Source organism: Myotis lucifugus, unplaced genomic scaffold (genome assembly GCF_000147115.1).
Source record: "Myotis lucifugus unplaced genomic scaffold, Myoluc2.0 scaffold_249, whole genome shotgun sequence".
NCBI classification, from domain to species: Eukaryota; Metazoa; Chordata; class Mammalia; order Chiroptera; family Vespertilionidae; genus Myotis; species Myotis lucifugus.
In genome coordinates, this window is record NW_005871297.1 from 301,328 (window position 1) to 322,789 (window position 21,462).

At 43.5% G+C, this 21,462-nt stretch overlaps 1 protein-coding gene across 1 annotated transcript in view; it reads right to left on the reverse strand.

Annotated features, from left to right (window-relative positions):
- Positions 1–21,462, reverse strand: part of FRMD4A (FERM domain containing 4A) — a 227,838-nt gene that overhangs the window by 195,605 nt on the left and 10,771 nt on the right. The window contains 1 exon segment of the mRNA XM_023762528.1: positions 4,318–4,383. Coding sequence (XP_023618296.1) covers positions 4,318–4,383 — 66 coding nt within the window.

Here is a 21,462-nt window from a genome sequence, read left to right on the forward strand (position 1 = left end):
GCTGTACACCTGACAATAATATAATATTTTATGTCAATTGTAACTAAAAATAAATTTAATAATAAAGAAGCGGATTTCATTGCCGCCGAGTTGGGGGATGGCAAGGACTCATCTGAAGTGCGGGGAACGCCCTGACACCGGTGCCTCTGGAGCAGAAGGCCCGGGGCTGTTTCCCGCCCTGGCCTGTCTTCCTGTAGGACAGGGGACCATACAGCAGCTCAGCCTCAGAGAGCCTAATAAGGAAGGCTGGCTACCCCTCGGCCATTCCAAACTAATGAAAACCTATCCCTTTTTTAAGATTCCCAGGAGAAAGAGCCTGAACCTTCCCTGTTCATGGCTTCTACCTTAAGACCCTCACTGTCAGGAAATTCTTCTCTGTCTTAGTTACCTTTTCTAACTAAGGCTGAACCACGTTTCCTTTTCTCCGCTTTCAAAATGCTCCCCCAAATCTGCATTCAGATCAGAGAAAAATGAAGAAAGTCATTTTAAAGGAATAACCATATGAAGCCAAGACTTGTAAAGCTCAATGCAAAACTTGCAGGCACCCTCTGGTCTGGCTACGGAAGCTTCAGGCAGAGGCTGACTGAGAGACACCCATGATGGTGGCCTCTCTCGTTCTGACACAGGCTTTTCGAGTATGTTTCTAGTTGGTTGAAACAATTTTGGATGACAAAGCAAAAGACACTGTCTCCGGATTGGATGGGAGGGTGATCTGGCTGGACCACCTGCCCCACATGTATGACTGAGGTTAACTTGTTACTGAATGCTCACATCACCATTGCAGCTGTCCTCAAGAGGAATCCAATGATTGAAAAAGTCACATAGCAATGTCCTGGTGACAAGGGCCTGCCTGTGGATTTAGGGATGAGCCTTTCGAATATGAAATCCCAGTATGTGCACTCTTAACCTTCCCTTCCCTCCATATGAGTGATGCAAAATTACTCAGGGCAGTCAGGGGTCTGGAAGGAGATTTCACTCGGAAATCTCAAAGGGCTTTAGAAAAAGCATTACATTTGGGGATTATGGCCATTTTACTCTGTAATCCAGAGAAGGGAAATGCTACCAGTACAGTGACCAGGTCTACACCACTGCAGAAAACTGTCCCTGTGGTAGACTGCTTAACAGCTTCCTCCTGGTGGGAAGCAATTGTTAGTTGCTGACTCTGTCAGCTCAGTCTTTTCCTGCTTCTGAAGGTCTGAGGTGTAGCCTTTGATGTGTCTCTTACCTAATAATTAATGATCGAAAAACTAGACCTCCCACCTCTGTGCTACTTAGGAATGTTTGTCAGTCAGTCACCCTGGTGTACACCCCTGTGCTTCTCCCTGGGAAATAACCATTTCCTACAATCCCCAAACCCCACTTTCTGTCTTATAAACCTTGTCAGGTAAATGCGGAAACATTGAAAGGCGTTGCTTAGTCTAAGGCTTCTTACAAATATTCTGAAATCGTTCAACAATAACAACAAAACCTTTAGCAATAATGGATCTCATCACTTTGTGAATTTAAAATATAAAAAAGAAGGGTATGAAGTCATAATGTTTTATGCTGCTAAAAACCCTGAGATGACTGAAAGAGCTGGAGAATAGGGATTCCCTTTAGAAATGATTCTGTCAAAAGAACATAATCCTGAACAACAAAACTTTGTAGATGACAAAGAAAAGTCCTATTTTAAGTTGGCTTTTGTCAAATAACTTTAACCTTGTTTCCCAAAGTTTTGCAGAATTGTTCCTTATTTATTTATTTGTTTATTTACTTATTTTTATATTTTTTATTGATTTCAGAGAGAAAAGGAGAGGGAGAAAGAGATAGAAACATCAATGATATGAGAGAATCATTGATCGGATGCCTCCTGCACTTCCCACACTGGGGATGAGCCTGCAATCGGGGCAAAGGCCCCAACCTTGGAATTGAACTGTAATCTCCTCGTTCTTAGGTTGATGCTCAACCACTGAGCAACACTGGCTGGGCTTTATTTATTTAGTTATTTATTATTTATTTATTGTGCACTAACCTAAGTAAATCCCCTGCCAAGCAATGGTTCTATGGCAAGAAGTAAGTCATTTGGGGAAGTAACACTAGAGAACCTTAGGATTCACTCTTTTCTTTATTTTTGTTTTTTACTGACATGTGTGCCAGACATGGGCTGGGTACTGGGGATACAGTGATCAAAAAACAGAGCCAGTCCTTAATTTGTTGGTGGCTCTGGGAAATGCTGACAAGTAAACAGGCAATGACAGTGAATGTGACAATGAGTAATGACAGTGCTGTAAGAGGGAAGGGGCGGGTGGCAGCTAAGACCCAGCTATGGAGGGGCAGAGGGTAGGGCCAGGGAAAGCCTTGGGGTGGGGGGGGGATGCATTTTCTAAGCTGTGGTCTGAAAGCTTAACAGAAATCAGCCAGGTACAGGGACAGGTGGGAAAGAGTGTTCTAGGAAGAGGGAATCACATGAAGTATTTTCTAAAAAGAGATGGGAGGAGTATGAATTCTTGCTTGGTCTAATTCAACATTTTCTTGATAGTTAAGGGCTGAAGATGGCCTCTCTAAAATTGTGCCCATCCAGTAATAAAATATATTTTCTGTGACTCGAGTCCATTTCAGATGCCTCCATTCAGTCTTCCCAGGGCAGGCTGGCCAAGAGAAGGTGCCTTCACTGTCACGGAGGCCTCACTTCCTGTTTCAGAGGTGGGCTGCTATCGAAACCTCCAAGCCTTGCTACAAAAAGAGCATCTAGGGCACTGCAGACCACTCACCTGTGAAGGGCTCACACTGATTCTTAACAACTTAAAGCTCCAAGCACTTTGCTAGTCCTGATCCTGCTTACTGAAGAGATCTTGCTCCTTTATAGTCCCCTCTACCCACTCACACCCCAACCCAGATCACAAGTTTGACTCTTCATAAGACTGGAGACCTTGCAATCTAGCCTAATAAAGACATAATCCAAAATGTGGGAGAACTCTATATATGTGGATAAATTAATCACAGCATTTCCTTGTCATAGCGGAAAAAATTACAAAACAACAAAAGATCCTTAAATGTACTCAAAAGGGTGAATGATTAGCTAATAATGGTATATCCTTTTCTAGAATTTATGCAGCCATTAACAAAGATGACAACTGATAATAACTTGAAAAATGCTAGTGAAGGACAATGTTAAGTGGAAAAAATATATAGAATTATACATACATTATGATCACAACCATGTAAGGAATATAAATAGAAATATAAGATATGCCAAAATGAGAAGAGTAGTTGATTTAGTGTGCTGTGATTATGAGCTGTTTCCTATTTTCTCTGTTTCCTACATTGTGTTTATAATGTCTTTATAACTTATTTCCTATTAAAAGTATTAACTTTTTAAATTAGCAGCTGGAACACTTTGAAATCCACGTGGCATGTACAAGGGAACATGAGAGGAGAGTACTTCTATGTGACTCTCCACCCTGGTGCAGTGTGGTTCCCCAGGGAGGGAGCATGCGGGTGTCATTGCAACTGACTGATGAACTGTAGCTTCTTCCCAGCAAACTGTCATGGATAAGGAGCAGTGCCCTATGAATTTGATAGACATCTGAGAATATCAAGCAAATACAGTTACAAAAGTTGGAGTTGAGCAACAGATTTGGAATTAAGTTATTTAAATCAAGTTTGGAAACTTCGCCACTCTTTAGGGCTCTGGGTAAAACAATGGTTTTTTCAAGAGTAAGTTGAGCAAGACCAGGGTCTTTGAGCCTAATTACTTTTTGGACTTCCCTGACACTGATGTGTTCTTAGGTCGGAGACACATTGATTGATTTCCTCTGTCATTTTCTCCAGATGTTCAAGGGAGATGGCAATGTTGACGCACAGGATGGCGTCAGGTGCTTACTCAGCTCTTAAAGGGGAGACAGAGCCAAGAGATTGCTTCCCTTTCTTCATCACTATGAAAGCTTAACTTGAAATAATGAACTGTGTTTTAGACAATTAAACCAGTTTTGGCTGCAGCAAGAGTTATTTAGGTTATATTATAATTAACTTCTTCCAAGCATAAAGAATAGCTAATGGCAGTTGTGGGATTTCCTTTTCTAGAGATTTGCAACAATAGGTTAGATATACATCTGACCTTGAATGCCTTAGGCGTGGTGTGCAAAGAAACAGAATGAACAAAAATAGCAATCACACACAAAAATACTAGGGTGTGTCCTAATCTTCTCTCAGAGATTTGTACTGATTTAGGCTGAAAAATCGTTTACACTGTTGCCCACACCTCAGCTGAATCCAAGTGTGAGCCAACCACATCAGTCACAGAAGAAACTTAGAAAGTGGACCCAAAGTCATTTTTACCTGTACTAGGAGTTCCAGCTTCCTGTCATCAAGAAGATGTACTTGACATCGACGGCCCTCCGTCATCTGAGAAGAAAGAGAAATGATGGTCACCTAGGGTCTAGCAGTCTGGCAAACAGTGAGAGGGTCCCTGTGCTGGCCTCCACCAGGCACATTCCTCTAGGCCAGTGGTTCTCAACCTTGGCTGCACATTAGAATCACCTGGGAATCTTTTTAAAATCCTGATTTCTGGGCCTCATCCTCCAGAAATTCTGTTTCTTTGTTACTAATGTTGTGGCCCCACCCCATAACAAAGAAACAGAATGTCCAGAGGATGAGGCCCAGAAATCAGGATTTTAAAAAGATTCCCAGGTGATTCTAATGTGCAGCCAAGGTTGAGAACCACTGTTCTAGGCAAAACTTCCCCCGGGGATTTGGGCTATGTAATGCCAACCATGAGCAGCATTGTTCATTCATTCAAAAATATTTATGAGCACTTTCTATGTGCCAGGCACTATTCTGTGAGCAGGGTGTACAGCGGCATGCAAGACAAGGTTCCTACCCTCGTGGAGCTTACAATCCTATGGGGAAATTTATAATAAAAAAGCAAATACATACATAACACAATATCAGGTGGTGATAAAAGTTGCTCATTCTTTAGTCATTCTTCCATTCAATAACTTTATCACCACAAACCAGGGGTCCTCAAACTATGGCCCGCGGGCCACATGCAAATACAAATATTGTATTTTTTCCCGTTTTGTTTTTTTACCTCAAAATAAGGTATGTGCAGTGTGCATAGGAATTTGTTCATAGTTTTTTTTTAAACTATAGTCCGGCCCTCCAACGGTCTGAGGGACAGTGAACTGGCCCCCTGTTTAAAAAGTTTGAGGACCCCTGCCACAAACTACAGACAGAGTTCAGTATCCAGTCTCTGTCACCTCCCACCTCAAAACTTGTCCCACTTATGATCACCAGGGAGCGCATGACCACCCCTCTGGCAGCTGCATTTGATTTGTGTCAATCCTCCCCTCTGCTCGTTTATGACCCTAGTCCCACAGCGCTTTCACCTGTGAGAGAGGACCCCAGGAGAGGGTGCTAAGCTGACCCTAACCCAGGTGCTTGTCACTACTAATACCTCTGTGCACTGTAACAGAAAGAGCCCCTGGACAGGCACCAGGAGACCCAAGTTGAGTCTTGGTCCCACAAGGTACTGGCTGCAGGACTTTGGACAAGCCCCTGTTCCTCTCCGTGCCCCAGTCTCACACACACAAATGAGTGGGCTGGGCCCAGTGGGTGCTAGCGAATATTTAGTAACTGTCTTTCTGAATTTAAAAAAAGGCATTTGTTTGTAGCACTTGCTGGAGCCCTGACATCACCCTCAAAGGAAATCCCATGAAGAACAAGCCTTCCCACACATGTCAGCTGGCCAGCACTCACCAAGCACTGTCTCACTGTGCTCCACATGTCTTCACCGTGTCTGCCTTCAAGCTACTGTCACAGCAACACCAACAGTATTTCCAACAGATGCAATAGACATAAGTAACCTCAAGAATGTAGGTGATAGTAAAGTATAGTAAACTAATTAGAAAGTGATGGATCTTAGTATTTATTATCTTTGTTTTTAATGTAATTTATTTAATGCTATTTTATATAATTTTAATAATGGCTATATTTTACAACTGACATGCAAAATTCCTGAAAATGTAACAACTACTACTAATATGAGCTGGCTCCAAAACCACTGTCTGGACCTGAAGCCACATCAGGTTCCTCCAGCCTTTGAATTTTTATATGACTCTGTAACCCTAACTGAAGCTACCTTTTGCACCAGCTACCAGCAGATCAAAGGGAAGGATGCACACAGCAGATCCTGGCCTCACCTAATGTTATGGCCATCGGGGTCAGTCCCTTCTCCCGAGTACTTTCTCGATGAAACATAGAAATGATATCTTCTTCTCTTTTTGTTTAACAAGGGCTTATTCTCTAACCATCAGCATGTGCAAAGCTGGCATGCACTCCCATAAGAAAATTCTCTGAGTCCTTCCTCAAAAGAAGCCAACCCATCATCCTCCCATGGAGTCAGACTTCCCTACTGATGGGATCTACACCAAAGCAGCACGTCCTGCATGGGAGGGGCGAAACAGTCTCTGGAATCTGAGTTCTAGTGACTCAGCAGTCCCCAGCTCTAAGACAAGTCATCAAGAAAAGTTTCACATGCTCATAAGCACTCTAACAGAGGTTGAAATAGAGTAAAAATCTGAGGAAAAACTTCAGTCCAAAGACTTGCTATTTTGCACATCTAAGCCAAAGCAGGCAGCTGTGGATATGAGATGGGCCCATGCAATGTCTTTATTCACTCTCTGAAGTCTTAACTTCAGGTGTTAATTGTCTTAGCCACAACCTTACAAACAGTAATCACCCTAGCCAAATGACTTAATTTAAAAATTCATCAGCTTCAAAAAATAAACAAGTGAGACTACATCAAACTAAAAAGCTTCTGCACAGCAAAGGAAGCCATCAACAAAATGAAAAGGAAACCCACCAAATAGGAGAAAATATTTGCAAATCATATACCTAAAAAGGGGTTAATATTTAAAATACAGAAAAATAATCATATAACTCAATAGCAAACAAAAAAATCCGATTAAAAATAGGGAGAGGCCTGGCTAGTGAGCCTCAGTGGTTGAGCATTGACCTATGACTAGGAGGTCACAGTTCAATTACTAGTAGGGGGCGTGTAGAAGGCATCATCATTGATGTTTCTCTCTTTCCCTCTCCCTGCCTCTCTGAAATCAATAAAAATATATTTAAAATAATAATAATAATAATAAATAGGCAGAGAATCTGAATAGACATTTTTCCAACGAGAGTATATGGATGGCCCACAGATACATGAAAAGGTGCCCAACATCACTAATCATCAGGGAAATACAAATGAAAACCACAAGGAGCTATCACCCCATTGTAGCGTAAAAGGTTAAGGATATAAACACGTTCTTGTGTTCCTTATTCACATTCTAATACATTTTTATGAAAACAAAGAAATATTGGTATCTGAAAGACATTACTGTATCAAATAAAGTTTTTGTTGTTTTTGTTTCGTTATCCTTACCCAAAGATATGTTCGCTGATTTTAGAGAAAGGAAGAGAGAGATACAGACAGACACATAGATCGGCTGCCTCTAGTAAGCACCCTGACTGAGAATCAAACCCGCAACCTAGGTATGTACCCTGACCAGGAATAGAACTGTGGTAGGCAGTTAGATAGGAGCAGAGCAAGGATGATGGGCCAGGTACAGAAGGTCACCAGGGTGGAAAGCTCTGGATGCCTAGCAAAGGACAATTGTAGGGTGGGGCCTAGCCCTCAGGGTGACTTTTCTTCCCCTAGCATATCACTGGTCATGTGGTACAGACCCCCTGACCTTTCCTCCCTAGAGATAACATCTATGCCTCAATTGTATTTCCAGGTCTAGAAAAGCAGCAAAACCAGACAAGCAACACCAAGGCTGACCTCAGGACCAGTGCATTGGATAATGACCCCCTGCACTGGCGCCAACCAATCAGTGAAGACCTATGGAAAGCTGTTGAAGAGTCTATTGAGATCTTCCCCCGGTACCTCCCCTAAAGTCTCCACCCTTAAAACCCTTAGGACTGGGGACCCAGTGCACTCTCCCTCCCAGGAGAACACCTGTGCCTTTCCTTTCCCCCTTCCTTCTCCCCTCACCCTTGGCACATTACTATTAGCTTCCTCACTCCCAAGCTCCTAGGGCCCTTCCTTTACCTCTATAACTTATTTCCTAAGTCCATTTCTTCTACAAATTACTTTTTCTACCTCTGATTTTATAAATAAACTAGGACGGGGTCCCTCACCCAGGCCGGTGGGGATTGGGCTGAAACTGGCTCTCCCAACATCCCCTGAGGGGTCCTGGATTGTGAGAGGGCACAGGCCAGGCCGAGGGACCCCACCAGTACATGAATCCATGCACCGGGCCCCTCTTCCCCGCCAACCAGCCCCCATCCGTGCACCAATTCATGCATTGGGTCTCTGGTATGCATATCAGATCTTTGGTTAATCTCTTCCCACCCTCCTCCTCCCCCTTTCCCTCTGAGATTCATCAGTCTGTTCCATGTTCCCATGCCTGTGGTTTCCACTCCTGCGTTGAGTGTCTGCCCCCTGGTGGTCAGTACATGTCATAGCTACTGGTCAGATGGTCAGACAGTCACATAGGCTTTTATATATACAGATGTTCTCTTATACTTTGTGTCTTGGCTTTGAATTCTTTCCTATCTAGAATCCAAGTACCAAGGTTGCTAAACCCAGGTCTGGTCTGACCCCAAGGGTCTAGTACCTGGTGCTGTTCCTGCTGCCTATAACAGAACCTGCAACCTTTCAGCGTATGGGACACTCCAACCAATCAATCCACCTGACCAGGCCTCAAATAAAGTTTTAATCACAGTATTAAGAGATAGTACTTACTTTCCTCAAAATACTTCAAAACATGCCAAGTGTGACATGACATTGAGTTCACACCCATGTCTAGAAGTTTGCCCTGAGGTTCTCATTTTCATCGGAAACATAACATTTTAATTACAGTAATCTCACCTTATCTGCTCAGCACTTTAAGGAAGTAATATGTATTGAGATTTATTGAGATTTTGAGATCCACCCAAGGTCTTCCCAGTTCATTCATCTCTTCAACAAAGTCCCATAGCTCAGTCTGGTGATTTATAAGCACGCTCCCATTTCAATTGGGAATTTGTAAGCCACCTCCCTTTTGGAAGACAATATGTTGCTGAAAAGTCAGCCCAGAAATATGAATCTAAACAGAAACTCAACTTGGAATCATCATGTGTTTGAAAGTACAACTATCTTTTGAGAGGACTGCAGTAGTTTTTCCTCAAAAGGAGTACCTGTGTTTTTTTCATACTGAAGTGAGATAGGAGTATCCTGTTATCAGTTCAGAAAAGGCTTACCATTCTGGGTGTGTACAGACAAAGAGTGGACATCTGTAGCTTTGTCTGGCTCACCAGGGACACTGAAATTTCCTTTTGAATACTAACAATTGTGAAGCAATATTGCTTTCCTTGTTTTCCTTTTCAGCTGTGCAGGCACAATTGGGGCACTGGCATCACCCTCCAAGGAAATCCTTTTGAGAACAAGGCTTCTCATAGATGTCAGCTAGCTGGCTACCACTCCAACCATAAATCGTCTGGCTACATACACTTCTATGCCAAGCAAAGGCTTGCCAAGTGCGCTGTGATGTAAAGAATGTAAAGAAAATTATTATTTTGAAGGTAGGGTGTCTACCCCATTTATCCAACTTTTCTGTTAAGATGTACACTGAATCATGAAGACTGCAGAAACATGGATTTGGGATACTAGCTTCAGTAAGCACAGCAGAATATAATGATATGTGAACTCTAAGGTCAGGCAATAAAATTGTTGGGCAGATGGACAGGAATTAGGAGGCATAAATAAAACAGCTGATGTGCTAAGGTAGTGGCTTACGGGTGCTTCCCCCCACCCAAATATCACTCAAAAGGTTGTGTTTTGGTGTGTGTTTTTTCCCAGTTAGAATAATGTAATAAAGACACTTGATCTAGAAAAATGAATGAGAGTGTGTGAGTCCAGCCATCGGAAATGGAGCCTGAGAAGCTTCTTTCTGGGCAAATTTGTTTTAGATGGCCTGTGTTTTTAACATATTAAATCAAATTAATTAATTTACCAATGAGAACTACAACTGTCACATAGGTCAGAAATCTGAAGATTGAAAGTCTGACACATTCTCTCCCTGCAGGCAGAATTAATAGGAAGCCAACTGTGACCAGAAGCGGTTCAGGAAACCCAGCATCTCAAAGGGGGAATTATAAATATCTCCATTTGAGAGCATCCGTCTACAGTAGCTTAATTTATTACTGATGGTGGGAAACACTGCTGTCCAAATGTGGCAGGGGAGTCCTCCTCATCAGGGCATCAACTAAGAAACAAATAATAACTAACTAACCAGCAATGACAACTCCCAAATGGCCATTTGGGGTTACTTTACATGGAAAGCTCAGCATGTGAAAATATGCTTTATTAAGAATATTTTGTCTTCAAATTCAAAATTAAGTAAAACCCATTATACTATGCCTCTTACTACCACTTTTTTCTCTACAATGTCCCCCAAAAATGTAAACACACAATGTCTGTAGATTCTATTAATTTTGAAAATGAAATGTACTTTAATAAACACTGCCTTTATAATTATTCAAAGTGTGTATACATTTTTGGGGACACCCTGTGTATCACCTCTTTCCCTTTCTCTTTCTGCCACTTCTTGGATGTCTTCTTCCTCATTTTTTCTTTCCCCCTGCCAAATAATTTATACACTGTGGTACATATCTGTGGAGGAAGTGCTCTGAAGAAACAACCCTAGCTCCACTGTTTAGAAAGTCGTCCTAGAAATCTAATGCAACTGTGAGAATGCCCATAGGGTAAGAGATCCTGAACTTAGAAGAAAAAACAAATGGTTTATAAAAACAAAAACTAAAATTATTCAATTAACACATTATCATTGCATTTCCTAATGCTAATTTGTACTGAAATTATTATCTCTAAGATGCAGGGCAGTGGGGGGAGAAGAGGTGGGTGGGCAGGAGGAGACCTGGGTAGGCAGTGTTCCCAGCCCTGCAAAAGCACTTTTCACCTAATTACCACATGCCTATTTGTTTACGTCCCTGTGCACAATAAATTTCCAAGTTATGATTCACATTCATTTTAGAGACAATACCTTTATGAGACAATAAGATAAAAATTATTAAAGACTCCACTAGAGTTGTAGAAAAGGAAGAATTAACATTTCCCAAACATGCTTCATTTAGGAAAACTATCCATGTTCCCCCAAACAACCTGAAATCCTATCTTTAAAGTTTTATCATCATGTGTTTGAAAGTATGACTTTCAAACTTTGGTTTACTTAAGTGCAGTTAAGTATGACTTCAGATTTCAGGAGCATGCTAGCCAAGGCCCAAACAGCGACAAGTCTTCCAGCACGCCCTCCCCAAGCACGTTCCTTAAGGCAGGGCACTTCAAGGAATCCGGATGTATTACAGCAGCACCTCACAGGCGCCCTTTGACCCAGACCATTTCGAGGCTCAGAAGGAAATTCCAGACACATGACTACAACTTCCCAGTGCAACTCTCTGTGGGAGCATCTGCTCTCGGGGTCAACTCACCATGAACCCTCCCTTGTTCCACTTCAGTTTCCTCTGCAGACAAATGAGGCCCTACCACCCATCTGGGTCCCAAAACGTCACAAGATCACAAATTCTCAGTAATCCAAACCTGTCACATCCAGAAAAGTAATGAATGTGATACGATCACAGTGGCCTCAAGAAACTCAAACAGCAAATACATATGTAGAAAGGATTTCAGGCAAATAAAAATTTGTGAAAAATAAGTGCTGCCCACACTTATCCCGTACCAAGAAAATACCAGATATCACAGTTATTATAATGTAATATATTGTAATGTGATAACAGAACATAAGGGGTCTCTGCTCATAACCGTTAAAGGTTAAAGATATAGTGTCCATTTTTATTTTTCCCTCTCTCTGATTTATTTCAAGCTTCTTTTTTTGTCTTTAAGTGACATATAAGAAGATAATGGAAGGAAAGGAGACACAAGATGCTAGACACCAGAAATCCAATGCAGAGAAAGACCTTGCCCCTACTTTGCTCCATGACCTCTGGCAAATTATCCCACCTCTGTCTTTCCTATGAGTCTCCTGGATTTAGAAGAAGGATCCAGGCCTGTCCTTGAAGCTCTTTGCTCCTCAATACAGTTGTAACTTATAAAACCCAGATGAAAGTGATTTGAGTGCCTGTTAGAAACAAATTCACATGCCAATGTACTGTAATATAAAACTTCAAATAGCCTTGCATTCCTCAAAGCTCATCCCTCTGTAAGTTTGCATTTGATGAGGTCATAAGTGAGGCCAGTGTTTTACTGGAGGATCTTTGTAAAGCATATTTTAGTGTTGCTGTTGCTCTCCCTCTTCTTCCCCCTCTCCTTCTCTTCTTCCCTTTCCCTCACTCCCTATAGCAAAAAGAAATGGGGCTTTCTCTGGTAATAAAGGAAGAAAAGTCGTGGCATTAGGTGCACTAAGGGATTGGGGACAGGGTAGGGCTGCTGTGTCTGGATTTAGACCATGACTCTGCGGCCCTGAAGACCACTGCTGTGAGATGGAGCCACAAATCCTACAGGACAATCCATCTCAATCCTCTCAGATGGTACAACAGGGCAAGGACACCCAGGAGCTCCAGTGATGGTCTTCTGTGATCCCAGGGAAGAGGAACTCCAACCCAAAGCTAAGCTGCAGGATGTGGGAAGCAAGGGCACTCTTTTCACTTTCCAATGGGACATTGCACAATATTTGAGGACAAGCTGTTGACATGGAGGTTGGACAGATGGGTCTCAGATATGGAAGGCCAAAGTCCGGCTGGTGCATTTCAGGTCGAGTGTTACAGACAATCACGCTCCTCTGTGTGAGAGACAACCCTCTGAGGAAATGGTCAGGAGAAAATGGACACTGAGAGACCCGAGTGCACCGGCTCCGGAGTCAGGTTATGCATCACCGGCACCAACTCGATGAGCACAGAGCAGTAAGCTCACGTGGGTTAAGTGCTGTTAAGGCTCCAGGAAGGCGTCGGCGCTTTCTGCACTTAGCCAACTGGGCACCGAAAGAACAGTAACTTGACTGTCACAGTTGGGTTCTGCCACTGCTAGAGTATCTTCTGACAGGATTTTCTTTTACCTCCAGTTCAAATATATCATTAAATCCACTTATAAACACATATTCACACAATCTGCAGGCTTTTGCTTTCTACTCAGGCTTAGAATCCCAGACAACTTTGGTTCTGTGATTGGAGCAACTGGAGTCTCTGAAGATATAGAGACTTAATCCTCCTCCTCCTCTTCCTCCTCCTCCTCCTTCGGAGATGGGTCAGAGATGGGAAGAGTGCCTACTCCTTGTAAGGGAAAGGGAGTTGGGCATTTCCTCCCAAGGGAAAGGGAGTCCTGTGCAATCGGAATGGAGGGTGAGGGGTAACAGAAGGTGAAAACAGTGTAGAGAGCAGAGTCCTCAAGGCCTGAGGAGGAGATTTCTGAGGTTGTTGCAAAACATCTTTCCCTCATTATGCACCGTCCTACCATTTGTGAGAGATGGGTATCTTCATACTGAATAACACGTCCTTCGAGATCTGGCCTCACCTAACCTCATCTCTGTTTATTTTTAAATGCTCTCCTTCCCTGTCCCCTCAGTCCCAAGAGCCAGCCATCCCGGACTTCATAATTCTTTTCCCCAAGGGCCACGCTCTCCCATGCATCAGGGCCTGGCCCATGCTGTCTCCTTTGCCTGGAAAACACTTTTTTTTCACAGATGTCCTCAAAGGACCACCCCTGTCTGTCTACTCTATGCCACGTGCTGAGCCAAGTGCTGGAGACACAGGGGTGATCAAAGAAACCACATCCCACTTCTTAGAAGCACTGGCTTGAGGAGCACATTGTGCAGACTCAGCTGTCCTGACACACCCTTTCTCCTCTCCATGGGCGTCTCCATCCCATCTGGCAGCTTCCCGCCATAGCACCGGATGCCAGGCTCTGCCCCTCCCCAGCGACCCCTCCCAGGCCATGCACTGTGGCCCACAGAGCATGGGGGTCAGGCTGTGGGTTCTGATGCTGGGTCTGTTTTATCCTGGCTTCACCAGGGGGAGCAGTATGTGACCCTCCATAAGTCACTGCACCCACTGTGCCTCAATCCCTAGTCTAGGAAATGGAGACCATACTAGTGCCAACCTTCAGGGGCAGCTGTGAGGAGTAACTAATGCACATAAGAGTGTGGAACTCTGCTTGGAGTACAGTGGGCTCTCAATCAGTATCACCTTCAGAAGTCTAGTCAGGGCATGTGAGGTGCCTCCAGGCAGGAGTGTCAGAAAGTGTACTCATCCCAATGTACCCCGACCCTCCTCACACCCTCCATCAGGATGGCGAGTGAGGCTGCAGCTCTCTGTCCCTCACACCAGATTTTCTGCGACTATGGCAGGGAGGGAGGGAGAGGAGGCTGGTCAGGACAGGCTCCCTCTGGGTGGATGTTCCTAGTGCTGAGCAAGCACATGGCCTTCACAGACGGAGCTCTGTGGGGCCCTGGTCCTATCTAGAGGGGCAGCTCATTCAACAGGACGCCTGGAGGTCCCCCCTTCTCCTCAGGGTCATTGTGGGCTAGCTGGCAGTCATCAAGACAGAGGGCTGATATAAGGATCGCTGGAGCTGGCCTAGGAATGGGGGTTTAGGAGAGTCAGTGAGTGACATGTGGGGTAATACCTCCAAGGACAACAAGGACTGCCAGGCCACAGACTGCCCTCTAACAAAGGAGAAGACCTCTTGCTAATGTGGAGGCTGTGCCTGTTTCCCTGGGTGGGTTCAGAGCGTTCTTCTTACACACACACTGTTCACAGCACAGCATCCATGCAGACATCCTTTAAAGGTGGCTGAGTGAGGCATAAACCCCAAAGAAACAAAACATGCAAAGGAGCAACAAGAACTATACTCCCTTCTAACACCCACCATTCTCCTTAGAGTGAGGAAAGATGAGGGCAAACACCTGGTCTCTGCCATGTGGAGTCCTAGCTTCACTATCTTAGTGACAGACTGTTTGGGGTGGAACGAAGATGAGTTTTTCCAAAGGAAAAGGAGAATAGGTACCCTTTTTGGGGTTTTGATGACTGCACTTGGAATTTTTATAGTTGAAAAGGAGACCTGATGGGTTATTCAGATGGGGACCACAGACTCAAAGAAAACAGTTTTTAAAATTCCATATAAAAAGATAAGGTTGTCTTTATGCACCTAACAGAATATCATGTGTATGAGGTGAAGACATTGAAAGTAAAAATTTGGTAACAGTAAAAATAAAATTGAATGAAAAAGTTAAGACTGAGATGCTCAATGAACACAATGTATCTGCATGGAGAACTCCCAAAGGAGACTAGATTTCAGCCTTACAGATACGATGTGTCAAGGGCCCAGCACATTATATATATTCCGTCCACAGATGAGGAGTGTCAGAAACTTATAGGAACAGAGGTAGAAAACCCAGCTGAAATTTAAAACAAGGATAGTCTAAGGCAAATAAAAGAACCTTTAAAGATATGTTCAAAGCAAAAAGATGAAAGAAAAGAATGTTTTCATTATTTGGAGCCAATGAATTTCTGTTAAAAGATGAACCGCTGAACTATTCAGTTGTTGTTTTGTTTCAATCTTCTCAACCAAGACAGGAAATGGTAGGACTAACTACTAAATAATATAAACCAACTGCACCTCGTTCCCCCAAATAAATTCCAGGTGGTTCATAAAGTCATATATTAAAAATACACAGGTGCCCAGCCGGTGTGGCTCAGTGGTTGAGCATTGACCTATGGACCAGGAGGTCACTGGTTCAATTCCTCATCAGGGCACATGACAGGGCTGCAGTCTCTATCCCCAGTAGGGGGAGTGCGGGAAGCAGCCCATCGATAATTCTCTCTCATCGTTGATATTTCCACCTCTCTCCTTCTCCCTTCCTCTCTGAAATCAATAAAAATATATTTTTTAAAAAATAGATAGGCTATTATTTATTAGACCTTTCTAAGCATAAAAGCAATGGATGAGCCAATAGAGAAAAAAAATAAGGACTGGACTACATTAAAAATAATTTTACTCCACAGGCACAGTAAGCAAAAGGAAAAAAAACCAACAAATATAACTTTGGGGAGAGGATGACAACAACTATAAGGAGGGGTTAATATGTTAAAGATAACATTTTTTAATTAGTGTATAATTACATATTTATTGGAAGACTACTAGTACCCTACAGGAAATAAAACTAAAATGCAAATGACTTTCATATTCTTTGACTCAGTACTATCTCTTCTAGAGAAGAGATCTATCTCTCTAGTAATCAAGAGAGAAATCTATCCTAACAAACTAGGAGAAAAGGGTTAATAATTATATGTAATAATGGCCACTACAGTGTGTTCATTCAGCAAGTGTTTATGATACATTCAAAATGTGCCAGGCATCTTATTAAACACTAGAGGCCCAGTGCACGAAATTCATGCACGGGGTGGGGGGGGGGGAGGAGAAGGGGAGGAGAGGGTTCCTCAGCTCGGCCTGCACCCTCACAATCCGGGACCCCTTAGGGGATGTCTGACTGCCAATTTAGGCCCGATCCCGCAGGGATTCCTGCGGGATCGGGCCTAAACTGGCAGTGGGACATCCCTCCCGCAATCTGGAACTGCTGGCTCCTAACTGCTCACCTGCTTGCCTAATCGCTCCTAACCACGCTGCCTGCCTGCCTGATCACCCCTAACCACCTCTGCCTACCTGCCTGATCGCCCCAACCACTCGCCTGCCTGCCTCATTGCCCCTAACCACTCTGTCTGCCTGCCTGATCACCCCTAACTGCTCGCCTGCCTGCCTCATTGCCCCCAACCACTTTGCCTGCTTGCCTGATCACCACTAAGTGCTCGCCTGCCTGCCTGATTGCCCCTAACCGCCTCTGCCTTGGCCCCTGCCATGGCAGCTTCGTCTGGAAGGACGTCTGGAAGGTCGTTCGGCTGTCCATTCTAATCAGCATATTACACTTTTATTATTATAGATAATGATGGAGGCAATTTTGTTCCCCTATGTAAGGGACTTCTATGTCCACTAGAGAAACTACCCAAATTAACAGGTGGTTACAGTGTAATTCATGTGATAAGGTGGGTGTAAGATGCTATGGGGCAAAGGAGGGGGCCCTAACTCACACCTGGGGAATTGGTCAATACTCAGATGAAGAAATGGTATCTGCAGAGCAGGACGTCTGACAGAGGCAACCTGATATAAGAAGGCCTGGAATGGGAGAGAACATGGCATGTTCTGGAAACATGAGCCACACAGTAGAGCTGGAGCAAAGTGGTGGGTTGGTGACAAACAGTGAGGAATAGAGTTGGGAGAGCCTTATTTACAGTAACAGTAATAAGGAGGCGCAATCATACATCTAAGGGTCTGAGGATGACAAAATCACTGATGAAATAATAGGTAGCCACTGACCATTGTTTCCAATCAACTTAATTCTAACTGATGCAGAAAGGGGTGTTTGGAAAGAGGGCTCAGTGCCTAAGAAGATAGACAAGCACTTGGAAAACTGTGAAGAGATACTAAAACATAAGCTGTCTTTCTCAGTGTGTATTATCCCCCAACGATTTGTAAACAGTCATGGAGAGTGCGCTGATCTAGTTTACAGTTGACAAAGAGGTTTAGATGGCAGTTTCAATTTTTTTTCAATTGGGATCGCGTTGTTTAACAGTTTTGTGTCCTATTCTTAGTTCATATGCCAGAAGCACAGTATTCTGAATAATGAAAATAAGTGGACTCCACTTGAATATGGTTAAACCATTTCTGGAAATTTGTGTTCAATTCTGGGTACCATCTTTTATGTAGGAAATGAAAGAATCTGGAGCAAGGCCAAAGTAGAGTAATCAGACTGGGCAAAGCTGTGGAAGCCATGTCTCCTCAGGACTGGTGGGAAAAGTGCCTACTAGCCTAAATAGCAAAGACTCCTGGGTAGGGTGCCCTATAATTTAGTGTCCATGCCAACATGCTTTTGTGAGTGAAAGGGAGCTATTATTGATTCTTTGGAGATAACAGGTATAAACTGGACTGTCCTGGGCATGCCTGGATGTGGAGACTTGCCAATTTGATGATTTTATGCTAATTTGATGACTAAATTGGATGATGGAGAACATTGTTTTGGTGGGCAGAAATGGAATCAGTGAGTAGAAGTTCCAGAAGACACATCTGAATTCAACAGAAGGAAGAACTGTCAAACAGGCATCATTGTTCAAAACGGAAAGTGTTGCCCCATCATCACTTTAGTAATCAGGACTGGACAGAAGATCATTAGCCAGGGCTCTTGTAGAAAGGATTTCTAAACTCTGGGGGAAGGTGGGCCAGACATTCTCTAAGCCATGGACACATGTGCACACCTACAGACAAGAATTCCAAGAAAATACATTCATTCTAATAACTCAGGTATTTACTTATAATGTTTCCTGTTACACTATTACATGTAGTTTGATAAAACAAACATCCACATCATCTATTTACTGCTTCAGAAGACTTTTTTTTTAATTTCACACTACAGACCGGTAGGCACAAACACATTTTCTACCTTATTTTCCTACCAATTTCCTTTGTATAAATGTACAATCAAATGTCCTCTATTTAAATGCAATGCTGTATGAAATGACTGTGTATCTGCTGCTGGTTTAGCATTTGTGTATTTGATAACCAATAACTCCATCACATTTTCTTGGTAACATGAATTTACATATTTGGCTCCAATATCAAATTCAATGTGTTATTTTAAATTAATTTGTAATTTTTTTGCTTATGTTTGATTAGTAGGGTGAGAAAACACTATTTACAACTATAGGTCTTACTAAGCAATAAGTTATCACATTTAAAAAATATGGTTTTTTTTAAATTATTGATTTTAGAGACAGAGGAAGAGAGAGAGAGTAAAACATTGATGTGAGAGGGTACCATAGATAGGCTGCCTCTTGCACACCCCCTACTGGGGATCGAGCCCACAACCCAGGATGGAACCAAAGACCTCTCAGTGCATGGGGCAATGCTCAACCAACTGAGCCACACTGGCCAGGCCTATCACATTTCCATTGTAAATATTTTGTTGACATTAAAATGATATACTAGATATGTGATTGAAACAAAATGAAACATAATAGGCACTCTATAATATTTACATGAATTAATATATATTAAAATAACATAGCCTTATATATCAATTCCAAAATATAGTACTATCAACTTAATTTGCATTCAGTGAGATGTGACTTAATTTGCCTATTCTATGGAAATACACCCCTAAATACAGGCTCAGGAACATGCACATTCTCTGTAGTTTATATTATCCACATGGCCACATGCAGAATGAGCAGAATTGACATTGATCTGCCATTAGTAGGAACTAGAGGTCTTCTCACAGAGATAAGAATTTAGGAATGGGTTTTCATTCCCATAAACAACTCTTTGTGTATCACTACAGTCAAACTCTCCATTAGCCCTGGGATCTATGTGCTGGGGGTGGGAAGAGCCGATGGGGACTGAAACAGTATTCTAGACCATCTGGAAGCCACTGGAATTCCATCATTAGGTCTCCAGGGACTCTTAAAACATAGTGGGAGAACAGCCACGATGAAAGTGGGGCGGCCCTCCAGGCCACCTGCTTTCACAGAACCTGCATGGGACAGGAAGCAGCCACTTGTGCCCTAAATCCAGGGTCCCTGTGCCCAGATGTCAAGTGCTCCAAACTTCCAAGGAAGCACTTCACGATTGCTGACCCTCATGAAACTCATGCTTAATTCGGACCAAATTCCCAGTGTCATCACAGCAGAGAAGATCCGAGGAACAGGGGTATTCCAGATCTGGAGAGCCACCAGTCCTGCAGGGTGGTCCCAGCTCCAGAAGGTTCAGCAAACCATTGCCCCTCCCCGACCCAACACCCTAATAAAAGGTGCAGGGAGAGCCTGGGAGCCTGCAGTGCTTACATTAGGAACGTTTTTTACAGCTACCTTTGATGTCTGTATGGGGCAGTCCATCTGGGCTGGAGCCTGCATGTTTATATCCCGAGTTCTCTGGGAAGGACTCTGCTGGAGCCTCGCTGGCAGGGACTTCTCCCGCTTACTCAAGCTGCTCTGGCAGTTTTTTCCCTCCATTCATCTTGTCTGAGGTTTCAACACTGGCCAGCTGCCCATGAACCACCAAGACGCCTCCCAGGGACCTGCTCCTCTGCCCCAGCTCCAGGCACAGGACAAGTTTCCAGAGCAGATCCATTTGTTCCCCCAAAACAGTTAAAATGGGGGTGGGGCATGAGGCTGGGAGAGGAAAGGAGATGGAGATGGGTGAGAGGGGGAGGAAGAAGATTCTGGAACCAAAGGAGGTTCCTTCCTTTCACCCCATTCTCTGATATAAATGCTGTCACAGAAAATCATGGAGTGCCTTCTAATGCAATGGACATTGCAAATGGGAGTTCTAAGGCTATCCAGGGCGCTTGTCATTAGTGAGCAGTTGCAGCAATAAAGATGTTATGTGGTATCTATTAGGCAAATCAAAAATTCTAATTGGACACAGAACAATTGCTCAAAGCTTTGGCAGGAGATAATTACTGTGTTGACTACACATAGTGAAAAAGGATGAGACTGAGCCTACTGTTTGGGCTGTTTCCACAAAAGAAGGTAGGAGGAATATGTTTTTCCTGTATCGGAACTGATTAACAGATGGCAGGGTTCCTAATCTTTCCTCTTTCCTAGTGTCTAAGGGTGTATGTGTGTATTTTCAAACACTTTGGTAACAAAACTTGAGTGTATTTTCAGCATGTGCTTCAGAAAAGCCCTGGAAATAAGTTTGTGATTAGATCACTGGATAAGGAAAGCCAAAATTTTAAATCAGTAAAAATCCATGAGGCAGGGGTAGTGATTGCATCTGACATCCTTTAGTGTCTAGCATGGAGCTTTAAACACAAAAGTCTTAGTAAATATGACTGATTGAAAGCATGAAGTTATAATTCTTAATGGCAGAGATGGTTTCACAGGTGTAGACATTTGTCAAGATTTATCAAACTGGATATGTACTTTCAATATGTGCAGTTTATTATACATCAACTAGAGGCCCAGTGCACGAAATTCATGCACTGGGGGGGGGGGGTGTCCCTCAGCCCAGCCTGCACTCTCTCCAATCTGGAACCCCTCAGGGGATGTCCGACTGCCAGTTTAAGCCCGATCCCACAATCCAGGACTGCTGGCTCCCAACTGTTTGCCTGCCTGCCTGACTGCCGGATTGCCCCTAACCGCTTCTGCCTGCCAGCCTGATCACCCCCTAACCACTCCCCTGCCAGCCTGATTGACGCCTAACTGCTCCCCTGCCAGCCCAGTCACCCCCAACTGCCCTCCCCTGCTTGCCCGGTTGCCCCCAACTGCCCTCCCCTGCTGGCCTGATCACCCACAACTACCCTCCCCTGCTGGCCATCTTGTGACCACATGGGGCAGCCATCTTGTGCGAGGGCATGATGGTCAATTTGCATATTA